This window comes from Ciconia boyciana, chromosome 3 (assembly GCF_034638445.1).
Source record: "Ciconia boyciana chromosome 3, ASM3463844v1, whole genome shotgun sequence".
NCBI lineage: Eukaryota > Metazoa > Chordata > Aves > Ciconiiformes > Ciconiidae > Ciconia > Ciconia boyciana.
In genome coordinates, this window is record NC_132936.1 from 39,890,698 (window position 1) to 39,905,897 (window position 15,200).

At 39.0% G+C, this 15,200-nt stretch overlaps 2 protein-coding genes across 22 annotated transcripts in view; one reads left to right on the top strand and one right to left on the bottom strand.

The window, feature by feature from the left end:
- The window catches only part of MRAP2 (melanocortin 2 receptor accessory protein 2), a 29,684-nt gene extending 22,394 nt beyond the window's left edge, over positions 1-7,290 (top strand). For all 5 annotated transcript variants that reach the window (XM_072855395.1, XM_072855397.1, XM_072855396.1 and 2 more), the window contains one exon: positions 6,953-7,290. The gene's annotated coding sequence lies outside the window, so the exon portion shown is untranslated. The remainder of the gene's footprint in view (positions 1-6,952) is intronic.
- CEP162 (centrosomal protein 162) overlaps positions 1-15,200 on the bottom strand; it is a 76,886-nt gene that overhangs the window by 22,849 nt on the left and 38,837 nt on the right. For 16 of the 17 annotated variants that reach the window (XR_012041387.1, XR_012041393.1, XR_012041392.1 and 13 more), the window contains 3 exons: positions 12,387-12,485; positions 9,331-9,465; positions 6,933-7,155 (listed from right to left, as the gene is read on the bottom strand). Coding sequence is in view for 1 of the 17 variants with exons in the window: in XM_072855393.1 (XP_072711494.1) it covers positions 6,937-7,155; positions 9,331-9,465; positions 12,387-12,485 (453 nt within the window). In the remaining 16 variants the exon portion in view is untranslated. Of the gene's footprint in view, positions 1-4,761; positions 7,156-9,330; positions 9,466-12,386; positions 12,486-15,200 lie in introns of those variants that run through there. The other variant, XM_072855393.1, reaches the window with a different exon arrangement.

Here is a 15,200-nt window from a genome sequence, read left to right on the forward strand (position 1 = left end):
AACACCAAGTGCTTTATTCTGATGCCTTCTGTGGTCTAAACCTTTTGCCCAGCATTATTTTTTGCTTCCTGATTTTTTGGGATTTGTTTTTGTTTGTTTGTGGTGTTCTTCGTTTTTAAATGACTGCTTATGTCCAACTTCTGAAGGATACCATAATAATTTGCGGGGACTGTGAAGGCTGGAGCCTGGCATTGGGAGGTGTATGAAAACTCCTCAGCCAAGAAAAGTGTAAACATCAAATTAAGACTGAAGCAAGGAATAAACAGGCAGCCCCTGGGGAGGTTCTGCAGCTTCTGCCACTCCTAATAAGGACACCTGAAACTGAGCAGCACAATGGATATCTGCTTGTCATTAACTTCAATTTCTGATTCCTCACTGCTTTTCGGTGTGGGTTAAACCCAACTTACAAAGCTTCCAGAGGGAATACCTTGCATATTAAATGGTTCAGTTACAGTATTTACAAAATGCTACCACCACCTGCTGCTGAGTAAAAGCAAATTGGTGCCTGTAATTATAGTACTTCAGAGTGATATTCTGACAACTGTCCAGTGATGACCTGGAATTAGTATTCTACACACAAACAGTAATTTGATTTTTTTTTTCATTGCTAATGCAAACTTCAAGTTTTGTAAGTGCAGGATTCAGTAGCTAAATCACAGGAAATCAGATAAAAATTATTCTTCTTTTGCCAATAGATTTTTACTATATGTAAATGGTGGTGATATGTTAAGCTGGTGTTATGCGTTGCTTATAGGCTGAACCTTTCCATGCTTTTTGGCTCTTAAATGGCCCTTTTTTGACCAGTGGGCCAGTGAAGGGCTAGCAGGCTTTGAGTTGTTGAGAGGACCAGCTCCAAAAGCATAGCTGAGCGGTACTTGCTTCATCTTTTTGTACTCAAGTGGGATGGTGTTGCAACCACAGCTATTCTTCCAGGGAAAGGTTTGTTAAGGAATTGAATAGATGTAATTTCAACCTTTATTTTTTAGAGAAAGAATAAGGTTCTGAACCTTAGCCAGTACTTAAATTATGTTTCAGCTTTCTTCAAAAGATGGTAACTAATGGCCAAATGGTTTTAGAGCAAGCACATAGGATGCAGAGGAACCAGATTCAAATCCTTTGCTGGATTTGGAGTAAGAGTTCTCTGCAGGAAGTTCCTAACCGAAATGAAACAAGTGGATTCCAGATACTGTGCCTAACTGGGTTTTCTTGAAACTAGCCTGCCCTGTATACAACATAGTGGTGTCAGAGTGAAAATGTAGCAATGGCCTGCTGGTATGTTCTTCAGACACTTAAATGCTGATTACTTCATTCTTCCTTCACCTGACAAATACAAAAAATAGTGAATGGGTTGTGCATTTAAAGAATACAAAGAGTGGGGGAAACCCCTTCTGTTTTATCTCCTGTGCCCTTCTTAGAAACCACTTATACCTAAATTTCCTGTTTTCAAATGTAATTCTTGCACTACTTCCTAGTGTTTAAAGTAATGGTATTATACTTAAAGCAAAGCAGCGACTGTTTAAAACTAGCAGATTATTGTTGAAAATAGTTCCCAAGAGAAGACTGAAGTGAGCCCTGTTACAAATGAGCATAGCTGCATGGGTTGCAATGTAGGTCTCCAGTATGCTGCTTCAGGTGCAGAAAAGGCAGTACTTTTACAGTAAGTACTTAACCACAAGCATGAAGGCTGTAGCTGTGGACTTTCCTTTTCTCTTCCCAGATTAAGAAACTTGGGAAATCTGCCTTCTGAATGTGGCAACTGCTTTCTGCTGAAGCACCACAAACAACTGTTAGCTATCTGATGGTTAAGCTTTGTCTGAACCGAAGCTCAATATTGTTCTTGCTAACAAGCTCTGGGACTTCTACTAACTGTGGCTTTTATAGCCTATTTCTGGCTGAGTAAGCTGCCTTCAGTGATGTTTGATCTATTTTTTTTATTTTTTTCCTTTGCCATGCTTGAAAACAGAAATGCTGCTTAAATGAGGGGAAAAATCTGTGTAGAATCCATCTCCTCTGCAATTGAGAAATGAAGCTTATTTTTAAAGCATTTTAAACTAGGTTTCAAAATAATGCAGGTCTGGTTTTAGAAAAAGAAAAGCTTGCTACTCCCAGTGGGCTAACCGAAGCTTTTCTTCTGCTACCTTAAATCGTTGTGGCTTTTGTTTGGGTGCATAACTGCTACTTCGGGGAGAAAGGAGAAATGTTCATGTGTATGGATGCTGGTGACACAATGCCTAGACAAAAGGTATTTAATAAAATGATCAAGGGATAATGCCAACTTAACTTACAACACATTTGAATTGTATTCTTAGCATCCTTCTGAAGCATGTATTAATCCTGTAAAGGTATTTAAGGGTTTGGTTCCTGCTTCTGTTCTTCACTGGTGGTTCTTCTACTTTTTCCATCTTATCTCCCTTTTATCTTTGAAGTCCTTCACACTGCTTTTTACAGAAAACTAACCTGGCAGTCCCCACTGCACAGCTCCCACATGACTTCAGAAGCACTGTGGCAGCCATACAGTCTGATTCAGATTTTTGTTCTGCCTCTGCATTAGAGCAGAGTCAAAGGCAAACACATAAACTTTCTGCAGTCTTCAAAGGCGGTTATTTTAAAGCTGTTTGTTCTTTCTTTTTCCTTTTTAAGAACTAATAGACATGATGTTTTGCCTCAGGGGAAATGGGATTGGTGTAATAACTAACTTTGTAAACATGTTATACAAAAATTCATCTTTTCCCAGAAAACCAGTGTGAGTTGGTTCACTATGAAGTGAATAGAAGGTGTTTTGACCAGGGTAATCCTTCAAAAGGAGTACTTGGAATTTAATGGTGTTTTAAGATGGAATTATTGCAAGTTTTCTTATGGCTTGGGCTGTCTGTTTCAGAGCCCTCTTCTCAAATGTGTCACCTGTGGTAGACTTAACTTCATGGAGAGTTCCCCTAATATAATTACATATGTTTGTTTGCATTAACGTGTATTGTATTCTGTAAGAACTTACTAGGTCAAGTTGTTATGTATTCCAGTTTTCAAAGGTGAATGTTCTTCTGTATAAACAAGTTAGATTGTTACCTTTTAAAAAAAAAACCTGCACTGTAAAATCAGAAAATGCCTGCTCATAGAGAAAAGAAAGGGAAAGGTAAAACCATGAACTTCTGTATTAAAATCCAGTTATATACAGTCTCAGAGACTAAAAGGTGAAATAAATGATGTACATTTATCATACAATTTAGTATTTATGCACCTGAGCTGTAGATCTCGAACACTTTAATACTGACATTTTTTGCCACTCTGATTAAAAGAACCCCACAAAACCCTTCACAAGCTACTGGCAAAGGAGGAATTTAAGTGTGCTTTTCCCCTTCTACTCTGCCCTATCCTCCTGGCAGCGAAAGATGACAGAGCTAAACCATGTGTTCTCCAACAAGAGCAAGAGTTGGAGGCCTGTGCTTTCTTAGTTTTGTTCATGAGGTATGTAGTTAGCTGTATGAAAGGCTAAACATTACAATTCAGAGTTCAAAAGAGTCAGGGCAGCACTTGATGCATGGCTCCCCTTCTGTGCAAAACTGGATTTACACAGCTAGTGCTAGTATACGGATCTGTTTTCCTTCTGTTTTCCAGAATTGGTGAAATATGGGATAGAGTGGCAGACTTCAAAATGTATTATGTACTATCATATAAAGTCTTCATCTATGATAACCCATTTAATTTGTTGCATGAACAGTTTTGACATGTATTTCAGATAACTTGAAATAGAACACACTGCTTATGTCTCTGCCACAAGTGCTGTGATGAGATCTGTTATTCTTCTGCCCACCCTGCTTTCCTCTCTTGAAGCAAATGTCATCTCTGTAATCTAGGTCACTGAGTCACCCAGCCTTTTTGTCTTCTTAAAAGCTTCAAACATGACAATTCAAATTATTATAACTCCAGCTGCTTTGCTGTAAACAAATGAATTCCAGCTAAATGTAAGGCAATGATTCAAAGAAATTATGTTTAAGATGCCTTTAACCCATCCATTATAATGCCTCCTGGAAATGCATGATGAAATAGCATGGCATAAGAGGAGGAAAAACATACACAAGGAGTATATAATTCTATTACTCTCTGAAAGAGCCCAGTGAAATCCTCCGTGGAATACAGTCAAAGCTAATGACCTGTTTTGTTTCCAGGTATTTTCCCTTTCTGTACTGTTAAGACTGATGGAGAGTCAAGAACTAATAACTTTAGCAGAGAAGTTACAACTTGAACCTTAGTTCTCCAGAAAGAACACCATTACTACAGCCAGTCAAGACAGAGATAGTCTGTTACTGTGGAGAGTGCCCACTTCACGGTAAATGCCTAAAAACTAAAGACCATGCTTCAGTGAGTGTACAACTACAAAAATACATGGGAGAACACAGCATAAACCACGATGTAGCTTACAGTAATGGTAAATAATACTGTCCCTGCTCAGTGAAATAGACTCCGAGAGAGAATTTAATTTGAAATTTAATTCCAACTATATAAGATATCAGCATTTGCTGAGAACGGAAAAATTTTAAAAGGTGTTTGAATAAACTGCATGAACACTAAGGCAACCCCCTCTTAATGACCTAAGGATTATACATTTGAGAGTCGTGAGAGTTTCCAGCATTCCAGGGAAATGCTTCCCTTAGGCCTTCCTGTCCTAAGGCAGTGCCCTAGCATACCTACATCCAGGACCTGGCCTCTCTGGGAACACAAGGGTTGTTATAGTTTAAAAAAAAAAATCTCACTTCAGGTCACACACTTTAATACAGTGTTACACATATAGCAAATTGTACAGGAAATAAACGGTAAGCTGAAATTACTCAATTTTATCTTTTTCATTTGCAAAAGTCCCAAATACAGCATATTTACACATGGCTAATATTTTATATACAAAGCATTATTGTATTTACACATTTTATGAAAACAGACTAATACTTCATTATTGTGGGACAAAACATCTGTAGTAGAAATATTGAAAATATCTGAATATGAAACAACCAAGATTACTATATTAATTGCCAACTAACTTTTTTTAAAAAATCTCTATATATGCGTATGTACTCTCTCTCACTTTATGTTTGTGTGTGTGTACACTCAAAAAAAAATCCTTGCACTGGTCATTAATGTCTGTGCCTATATGGTATAATTTGTTACATGCTTTTGTTCTTTATGCATGCTTAGTCACATGCTTGTATAAGCCAAAAGGCATGTTTACTGCTGGTCCCTGAAGAAGCATGATACATAAATACACAGACCTGACCTATTTCACATTTGACTTAAATGCTAGCTTCAAACAATACTACAAAATACAGTGTCGATGATTGTACAAAATTACCACAAGAGGGGACCTGACGAGTACATTCTAGCTTTTATCTTCTCTTTGCCCTAAATAAGCATAGCTGCTTGAGCTACAACCTCAATATATGTGCTGTGGAATTCTTAAGGACTTGTAGTGCTGAGACTTCAAACTAGTAATTTACTGATTTGATTGAAAACCTGTCCTTCCAGCCACCAAATAGCTATCTATCTTCAATTTTCTTTAATTTGACTTACTGCTTCTCCTTTTTCTGTCCTTTTAGCAGCAGGTTTTTCATACACAAGTGTAACGGCCATCCTCATCTTCCCTCCCCAGTCTCCTCTCTGGAGCACGGCAGCCCCTGTGGGTTCAGCGGTTCCTAAGGCTACATTTTCTAGACTGCCGATTGTTCTTTTCCTTCCAGTTGGTCCATCTCTTTTGAAACAAGGGACCAAAAGCTTAGCACATCAAGTTACACATTAGCGATGCAGCAGGAATTGCTCCTATGCAATCTAGTATCTTACAGGCTCTGCACTTAGGTGTGTAACTCCAGCTGGGCATAGGAGGAGAGGCAGAAGGCAGTGGCCTCTCCAACACATTCAGCTTCTTACCTGCTATGATGCCTATCCGTTCAGCAGAAAGTTATATCCACATTCTGTATTTGGGTGGTGGATTATTCCAGTTTAAGCATACTAGTCTCCTCTGTCACTCCTGAGGATTATAGTTTGTTTTTTTTTCCTGGCCCCTTTTCTAATTTGCTCAGTATTTTACCTCTGAATTTGCCCACCAACATATCCCTGCAGTTGAGCTTTAGTACATTGTCTTCACATTTGATTGGCCTCTTTATTCTGTCAAGATCGTCTGTGAAGGTGGTACTTTGTCAGATCCAGAACAGCCCCTTGGAAAAATCCTGCTCAATACAGCCTTTCCTTTTAAAAGGGATACCAATAACTACTCTCACACTGTATCTTACAGGCTTTTTTCATATCTGCCCCATAACAATTCAGCCAGACCACTTTGCCATCATTCTTTGCCAACACTTTGCACACTTTGCCAACTGTGCATGCCAGCACAGTCAGAGAATGCCTGCTCTGCTCCAGCCCTTCAGTCATTCACAAAGTTGAAAAGGGGTCTTAAAGATAAGGGAAGGAACGGTTTTATGAATTGGAGGGAGAGAAGCAGAATGTTGGAAAAAAGAGGATTTTCATGCCCTATGAAATGAAAAATAATAACTCTATATACTAAAAACACAAGCCAAACAGCATATTACTCAAATTGTTCACAAAGGAATCACTATAAGACAAGTTATAAACAAAAGTTAAAAATATTCAAGCATGTTCTACTGTATCTGAAAAAGCATCAAATGGAATTTCTCAATGGTAGTTGAGTTTATGGAATAACCTCAATATTCCTAATATTTTTTTAAAAAAGCATGTAACTTTATTCCTAACAAAATATAAGACGTACAGTATGACTGAGGTGTTGCTCAGTGTGAATCTACCTTTGGACAAGCAAGATTCCAGATAAGATCAGAATGTAATTCAATGTACGAGCGTTACGTTAATGATTTTCAATAATATTTTCTATACATAACTTTGAATATTAAAATTCTGTTTCTCTAATCAAATCCTACCTAATCATGTCTTCCAACAGCTGTCTGTCGTGCTGAATCCACTGGAATTAGGTGCAGGAATAACTACCCCTTGTTTCTGCAATTCACGTAAAACATCTAATATTGAATCCAATTCCACTCGAAATTTCTCCAGTTCTTGATTCTTCCGTTGTGCCAGTCTTCGCCACTTCTCAACCTCATGGGTTTGCCTTGCTTCAGTAATATGCCGTGTTAGTTGGGCTGCCTGCAAATTAGAAGCAAGTCAGCACTGGGACTTCCTAGTCAAATACTCAGCCAACGCTGCCCCTTTGCAAAAAGATGCCACTTCGTTATATTTGATGCTCAGTCTCAAAGCCCAATGCTCACGTTAAGTGGGAACAATTTGTTCTGAATATTACAAAAATCATTCTGATAGCAATGAATTCCTTTAAATCGTTGCATTAATGACAGAAGGGTAGAATCCATTACTGACTAATGAGCCTCAGGAGAATTTAACTTACTGTCTCCAAAGCAGCAATTAAAAGTTTGAATATTTAAGACAAAGCTGAGCATATAACATAAACCCCTCTGTAATCAAAATGAACCTTTTCAATTGACATTTAAATGTGTTAATTAAAACAACGCTCTGCGAGAGAAACAAACCAAATTGTAATTATATGTTCTGGGCTACTGCTGTACTTCTAAAAACCACAAGTTCTATGAATTATCAGAAAATATCCTGTAGTCACAAAGGTCTGAAGCTGCTGCAGATAAAAGTTTGAATTAATTTTGACATGAATCCATGGCATAATCCTACTAAATTATTCAAGATAAAAAGTGTCACAAGGTATCAAAATCTCCACACCATTATTAATTGCAAGAGATTCTTTAAGGAAAGCTCTATCACTTAAAGGCCATAATTATTGTAGTTTGATACTAAGGATAACCTGTTATTTCCTTGTTCAGCAATTAGTTTTTCTACATTGTTCAGTTAGTTATCATTCATTTGGGGGACTGTTCGGTGTCCCACTGCAGATGATTAAAGGTGCAAAACTAGGACAAACAAAACCCAAAGCTTAATATATAACAAGGCTAGTAGCACCAGGAAAGATGAAATTACTTAGTAATTGTTGCATATATGATTATTTCTTTTTTTTTTTTTTTAAATACATTACAAAACATCTTAGTAAATACTGTGGGCCAGGTAATGATTTCAGTGGAGACAGATCACAGACTAGGCAGCAGCAGACACTTTACAGAAATGGTAGAGAAATTCTCTCATTATACAAAAGCAAATGAATAGTATAAAAAAGTAAATGTATTACAGTTGTCTTTAGCAGGGCAGAATGCGAACGAACCAAAATAATAAAATCATCAGTGGTGGCAGGGTTTGTTCTTAATCCACAGACTTGTTTTATGCACAGTTCTTTTGGGGAAGAAAATTAAATATCTGATGTAGAAACGTATGAGAATAAAACGTTCTACCCACCACCAATTCTGTAAATAAAAGTGTATTCCTTGAGATCTGGTTCAAAACTGTAGAACAAACTCCACAAACTAAGAACTACTACAGGTTTGATTATCTTCCAGTCCAACTGCCCTTCTTTAACTTCATGTATTTAAGTAAAACCTAAGTTAAAACACTAACGAAAGACAATCATATATTTAAGTGATGGAAGTGTTGAGCAAAAAAACCTATATGAACTAGAAAACTGTTTCCAGATGATAGAAGGTCCCCAGATAGATGAAAAATCAGGATGGAGGCCATGACATAAAATAAGATGAAAGAATCAATGCAAAATTGTTTTACCCATTCAAGGGACACAAATGCCAGATACAAGAAGCTGTATCACAAAGATCCAACTGTCAAAATAAAAAAATTTTAGTTTGTAGAGGAGAAAGGCTTTTTGGTGGTTGTTTCACGTATTAACAACAGTACGTGGTTGACTGCTACAAGATGTTTCTATACTTTTAATGCTGCTTTTCTGAATGGGACTTCTAGGACTAGAAAATGAAATTCCAGTTCAGTTGAGGAATATATCATAGCTTAACAAACTCTTGTCAATTTTTCAATAGCTAGCTTTCATTGTGTAACTGAAGTATGAAATAACCGAATGATACAAGGGACTACTAGAGGTCATGTGGTCCAACTCTCTGCTAAAACAAGGCCTCCTTAGATCAGGTTGCAAGGAAGTTACGCACCTAATACGAGAGTGATGCACAAGTAGTCTTAACTACCACAGCAAGGAAGTGCTGACTAGCACTGCATCTACAGTCACTTGCATCAGCAGGCACCAAAGACAAAACCATGGCTGTATCAAAAAGTACCCACCCCCCTGCAGTGTGGTGTGAGCTAAATGACCCTGTGCAAATACCATAAAATTACAGTTAAACCAATAAATTGCTCTTGAGAAGTAAATGCAAATATACTCTGGTGTACCTTTTGAATTTCTTGCTCTCTTTCTGCATGTCTAGTCTCTATATGCTTGATTTTCTTTTCCAGGCACAAGAAATGTTTCATTTCAGGACTCTGGCTCTCCTTAGCCTCTCTCAGTTCTTCCAACAATTTTGTCACCTATAGTTTGAGAGAATTGATGAAAATTGTTATCATTGTGTTAAGTAGTGTATAAAACACATTCCTTTCAAAGTGTATTTCTGTTGTTTAATCATTCCATTCAAAAGCTGCAGAAAGGAAGACATAAAAGAGAAATCTCCTGTATTCAAAAGCTTAAACAGGGGCTGAGGGACTTAGATTAGGATCTTTCATTTGTAAGAAGTGGCCTGAGGATATGAAAATCTAGTCCTTTTTGATAAATCCAATCCTGCTCATAATATGTTATGAGGTGATTATTCACAGTCAATTTTTATACTTCTAAACAGACTAAAAAATTAATAGACAATATTATGATTAGATGTTCTTACACAATCCCTTCTCACACCCTGGATAAAGATCAAATATCAAATATGCCAGTGTATTTCTAAGGAATAAATTAAGAAAAGACACACTGCTGACACACATGATTACAAACCCGCTTCGGTCTAATAATTGCCAGGTCAAATCAAGTCTACCAATGACTTACAACTGATTTCCTAATCCTCCAGAAATTCAGGTAAGTTTTCTTATAAATCCCTACTGGTTTATTCTCATTCTTTGCCTAGTTTAAGTAACTTGATATTTCTTCATGTAACACCCTAAGTCTTTTTTGGTCACTTTCTTAACATGTATAAGTAAACTAAAGTGAAAGCTTTGCAGTTTTTATCCTTTATTATAACCCTTAGCTCCCCTTACCCAATATATCTGCAGACTGCTAACCCTTTTCAAGCACTCAGCCATCCTTGGGTCTCTGCTGCTGAATTCAAGTAGCTGGAAGCATTGTGTACTTCATAAGATGTTGCCACTCTTACTCAGAAGGGACTCCAAGATGGCTTACTATTATTTCCATTTTTTAATGTGGTTTTCTAAAATAACAAGGCCTATTACATTTTTCCCATCCATTTCTCCAGCACTTTGAACCTGTGGGCCAATTTCAGCCACATTTGTCAGAGGAGCAGAAGTCTTAGTTTCATAAGTTCTGTGAAAATGAGTGTCTGCTGCTTGTCTGCTAAGTTGCCCCACTGAAGGAAAGGGCTGATGCGTGATCTCAAGCACATAATTAAATTCAAGAAAAATTAATGCAGGAAAGATGTCATGAGGGGGGAAAAGTCCCAGGAGAAAATGGGCTCCGTATATTTTGCCAGCAACAGAACTATGTTAAATACAAAGCTGTGCTACGTGCAAGCTGTTATGCAAGAGAAATATATAGTTAATGAAAAACATCCACAAACAGCTTTTCTGAAATTAATATTCAAATAGCAATCTTCCTGCTTTTGAGCAAGCACAAAGAAAAGTTTGCCTTTGTTCAGGTACCACCATTTTAGACAGAGGACTCTCAATCCTATTACAAATGGTAGTGGTTTTCCATACCAGGACATTTGCAGGTTTGGTTGCCTTCTTTTTTCAGCTCAACTTATTTAACCATTTAATGCTTAAAATGCATTTTGAAAGCAGCACAGATTGTTATGTAAATAAAGCAATCATACTAGAGGGCAAAAGCAAGGCTTTACTTTGATATTTCTCTCTGTATTGTCCTGCCATGATTTTTGTAATAAAGGTACTCCATTACATTTTCTTAAATGCCAGCATCTCAAACTCAGCCTGTAACGTATGCTGTAAAGCAAACAGGCATCAAAACCAAATCTGTTGAATAACATTTGTCTCATTGTACTCTCGCCCTGTTTTCCCAGGAGGAAGTATTATATATACACTGAGGTCACGGGAGTGAAACAAGCTTTGTATGGAAAGGCAGCCTGTATCGTTAGATTCATAATATGAACCCAAAGTCTCAGCCTTTATTTTGCAAATACAGAGCTTGTTTAATAGGAGATCTTTATTCTCTCCCTACAAACCCTCACTTTTCTATAAATACTTCACAACAGAGGTGGAATTTTTCATGGATAAGATAAATACTGAATGAGTTTAGTGAGACTAAAATTAATTATGTTAAGTGTGTACTAAACACATACTGATAATCCTTTCATTTCTTCTAAGTAAGGGCAGCAAACAAGATTAAACACCTGGAGTTCTCAGTCCCTTGCAGAATAGGAGAATTCTTTCTAATAACTCTTGCAAGTTAATTACTGTATTATCAAAATGAAGTTAAAATTAGCAATGTTCATACATCAAGGAGATGGTGAATTAAGCACAGGCACAATGCTAAGACAGGCTATATCCTCCTCCTGAGCAGGAGGTGATTAAAAAAAATTAGCAGCATAGCCAATAGTTCAAAAAGCTTGAGCTAAAAGAGAGACAGCAATTTGACACAATATTAACCCAAAAATGAAAACATGAACAAGTGTAATTTGTAGATTATATGCTATTAATAGAAGATTAAGAAAAACCTAGATACCCCTCTCACACACCTGTGAATTTCAGAAGTAGTATTACAACTAACCTTCTCTTCTTAAGAGACCTCAAGTTTCATAGATATCAAAAGAGAAAACCAAGAATATAATTGCCTAAGTCAGTTTTATGGCAACGAAGGATGAAAAAAGGAAGGCTTTATCTGAACAAAGAATTTGAAAACAATAATAAAATATCCTCTTAATAAAGAAAAAGTCCTGTGATCTATTCACTACCCACAACTCTCAAAGAAGAGGCTATGAATGCTTGGATTAACCTGCTGATCAATTTTCATAGAGAAAATTTCTGATGTCAGACATTTCTAGCTTAATAATAATATAATCAAAGGAGGTCAAAGTTTCACCTTCTGTGCTGTGGTGTTCTCTTGTTCACATTAGAAAAATATGTTGCATTCTCAGGTACAATTGATGTAGAAGCAACTGACAAAGATACTGTTTCTAAGACTTACTTCCTATATATTATTTGAGGCTTTACAAGGATGAAAGTGAAAACTCTTTTATTAGTATAAGGTACCCCCAATCCAAATTTAAATATACCTCTTTTTGTAGGAGTTCCTCTCGCATTTGTGAAACTAGAAGGGCTTCCTGATGTCTCTGTTGTTCACTGATTTGTTCTTGGAGATGTTTTATTAATATCTACAAAAAGGTTAAAAACAGTCATCATTAACATAAATACCCATGAGAACATGTGAAGACCTATACCGGAAAAATAGACCAAAAACATAATCAGTATTGTAGTACTGCAGGTGTGATGCATATATTAACAATACTACCTCTAACACGTGTGCATGTGTGCTATTTAACAATCCTCCACGTGGTTTGTTAAATAGCGCACATTACATAGATAGTACATGAAAACAAGTCTCAATCTTCAAGTTACTTTCCTCAGTTAAAAGAAATTCTGAAATAATCTGAATGCAATAGCTCTTTCTACCTTCATACCATGGGTAAAACTTCTCCCAGAATTTTAATGCACAAATATAATCACAAGCCCAGATCCTCATGGGGGACTTCAACCACCCTGATACCTGCTGGAGGAACAACACAGCATGGCATAAGCAATCCGTGAGGTTCCTGGAGAGTACCGATGACAACTTCCTGACCCAAGTGACAGAGGAGCCAGCGAGGAGAGGTGCTCTGCTGGGCATTAAACTCACAAACAAGGAAGGGTTTGTTGGGGATGTGAACGTCAAAGACAACCTTGGCTGCAGTGACCATGAGATGCAGTTCAGGATCCTGAGAGGAAGGAGCAGGCCAAAAAGCATGATCACAACCCTAGACTTCAGGAGAGCAGACTTTGACCACTTCAAAGATCTGCTTGAAAGAATCCCATGGGATGGGGCCCTGGGGGTGGAAGAGGAGCCCAAGAAAGCTGGTTGACATTCAGGGATCACCTCCTCCAAGCTCAAGAGCAATCCATCCCAACAAGCAGAAAGTCAGGCAAAAACGCCAAGAGGCCTGCATGGATGAACAAGGAACTCCTGGCAAAACTCAAACATAAAAAGGAAGCATACAGACGGTGGGAACAAGGACAGGTAACCTGGGAGGAATATAGAGACATTGCCCAAGCATGCAGAGATGTGGTTAGGAAAGCCCAAGCCCACCTGGAATTGAATCTGGCGAGACTGGCAAAGGCAACAAGAGGGGCTTCTGTAGATACCTAAGTGGCAAACAGAAGACTAGAGAAAATGTGGGCCTGCTGATGAATGGGGCAGGGGCCCTGGTGACCCAGTACATGGAAGAGGCTGAGGTACTGAATGCTGCCTTCACCTCAGTCTTTACTAGCAAGACTGACCTTCAGGAATCCAAGGCCCCAGAGACTAGGGGGCAAGTCTGGAATAAGGAAGATAGACCCTTGGTGGAAGAGGATCTGGTCAGGGAATACTTCTGCAAACTGCACATATGTAAGTCCATGGCCCTAATGAGAGGCAACCATGTGTGCTGAGGGCAAATGTCACTCCTACCTTCAAAAAGGACAAGGAGGAGGACACAGGGAACTACAGGCTAGTCAGCCTCACCTCACCCTGGGAAAGCGATGGAGCAACTAATCCTGGAAACCTGGCAGACACATGAAGGACAAGAAGGTGATCAGGAGTAGTAAGCATGGATTCACAAAGGGGAAATCATGCTTGACCAACCTGATAACCCTCTATGATGAAATGACTGGCTTGGCAGATGAGGGGAGAGCAGTGGATATTGTCTACCTGGATTTCAGTAGTAAGGCTTTCAACGCTGTCTCCTGTAAGATTCTCATAGAGAAGCTGATGAAGTATGGGTTGGAGGAGCAGACAGTGAGGTGGACTGCAAACTGACTTAAATGGCTGGGTCAGAGGGTGGCGATGAGTGTAATGAAGTCAAGTTGGAGGCCAGTAACTTGGGGGGTGTGGTGCATAGAATTGTCAGTTCTGGGTCCAATCCTGTTCAACACCTTCGTTAATGATCTGGATGATGGGGCAGAGCATACCCTCAGCAAGTTTGCTGATCGGGTAAAACTGGGAGGAGTGACTGATACACCAGGGGGTCATGCTGCCATCCAGGGGGTCCTCAACAGGCTGGAGAAATGGGCTGACAGGAACCTCATGAAATTCAACAAAGGGGAGCGCAAAGTCCTGCTCCTGGGGAGGAACAACTCCTGGGGTGGCCTGGGGGCTACCCAGCTGGAAAGCAGCTTGGCAGAAAAGGACCTGGGTGTCCTGGTGGACACCAAGTTGAACAAAAGGCTTATGGTATCCTGGACTGCATTAGTATGAATGTTGCCAGCTGGTTGAGGAAGGTTGTTCTTCCCCTCTACTCAGCTCTGGTGCGGCCACACCTGGAGTACTGTGTCCAGTTCTGGGTTCCCCAGTGCAAGAGACATGGAGCTACTGGAGAGAGTCTGCAAAGGGCCACTAAGATGATGAAGGGACTGGAGCATCTCTCATATGAGGAAAGGCTGAGAGAGCTGGGACTGTTCAGCTGGAGGAGAGAAGGCTCAGGGGGATCTCATCAATGTTTACAAATATCTGAAGAGAGGGTGCAGAGCCAATAGAGCCAGGCTCTTTCCAGTGGTATCCAGTGACAGGAGAAGCAGCAAAGGCCACAAACTGAAATACAGGAGGTTCTGTCTGAACATAAGCAAAGCTTCTTTACTGTGAGGGTGACCAAGCACTTGTTTGGGTCTCTAAGCCCAGAGAGGTTGTGGAATCTCCCTCCTTGGAGATATTCAAAAGCCATCTGGACATGGTCCTGAGCAGCTGGCTCTAGATGACCCTGCTTGAGCAGGGGGGTTGAACAAGATGACCTCCAGAGGTCCCTTCCAACCTCAGCCATTCTGTGAATACAGTGGTACAGGCCCATTTTTGAAACAGTAGA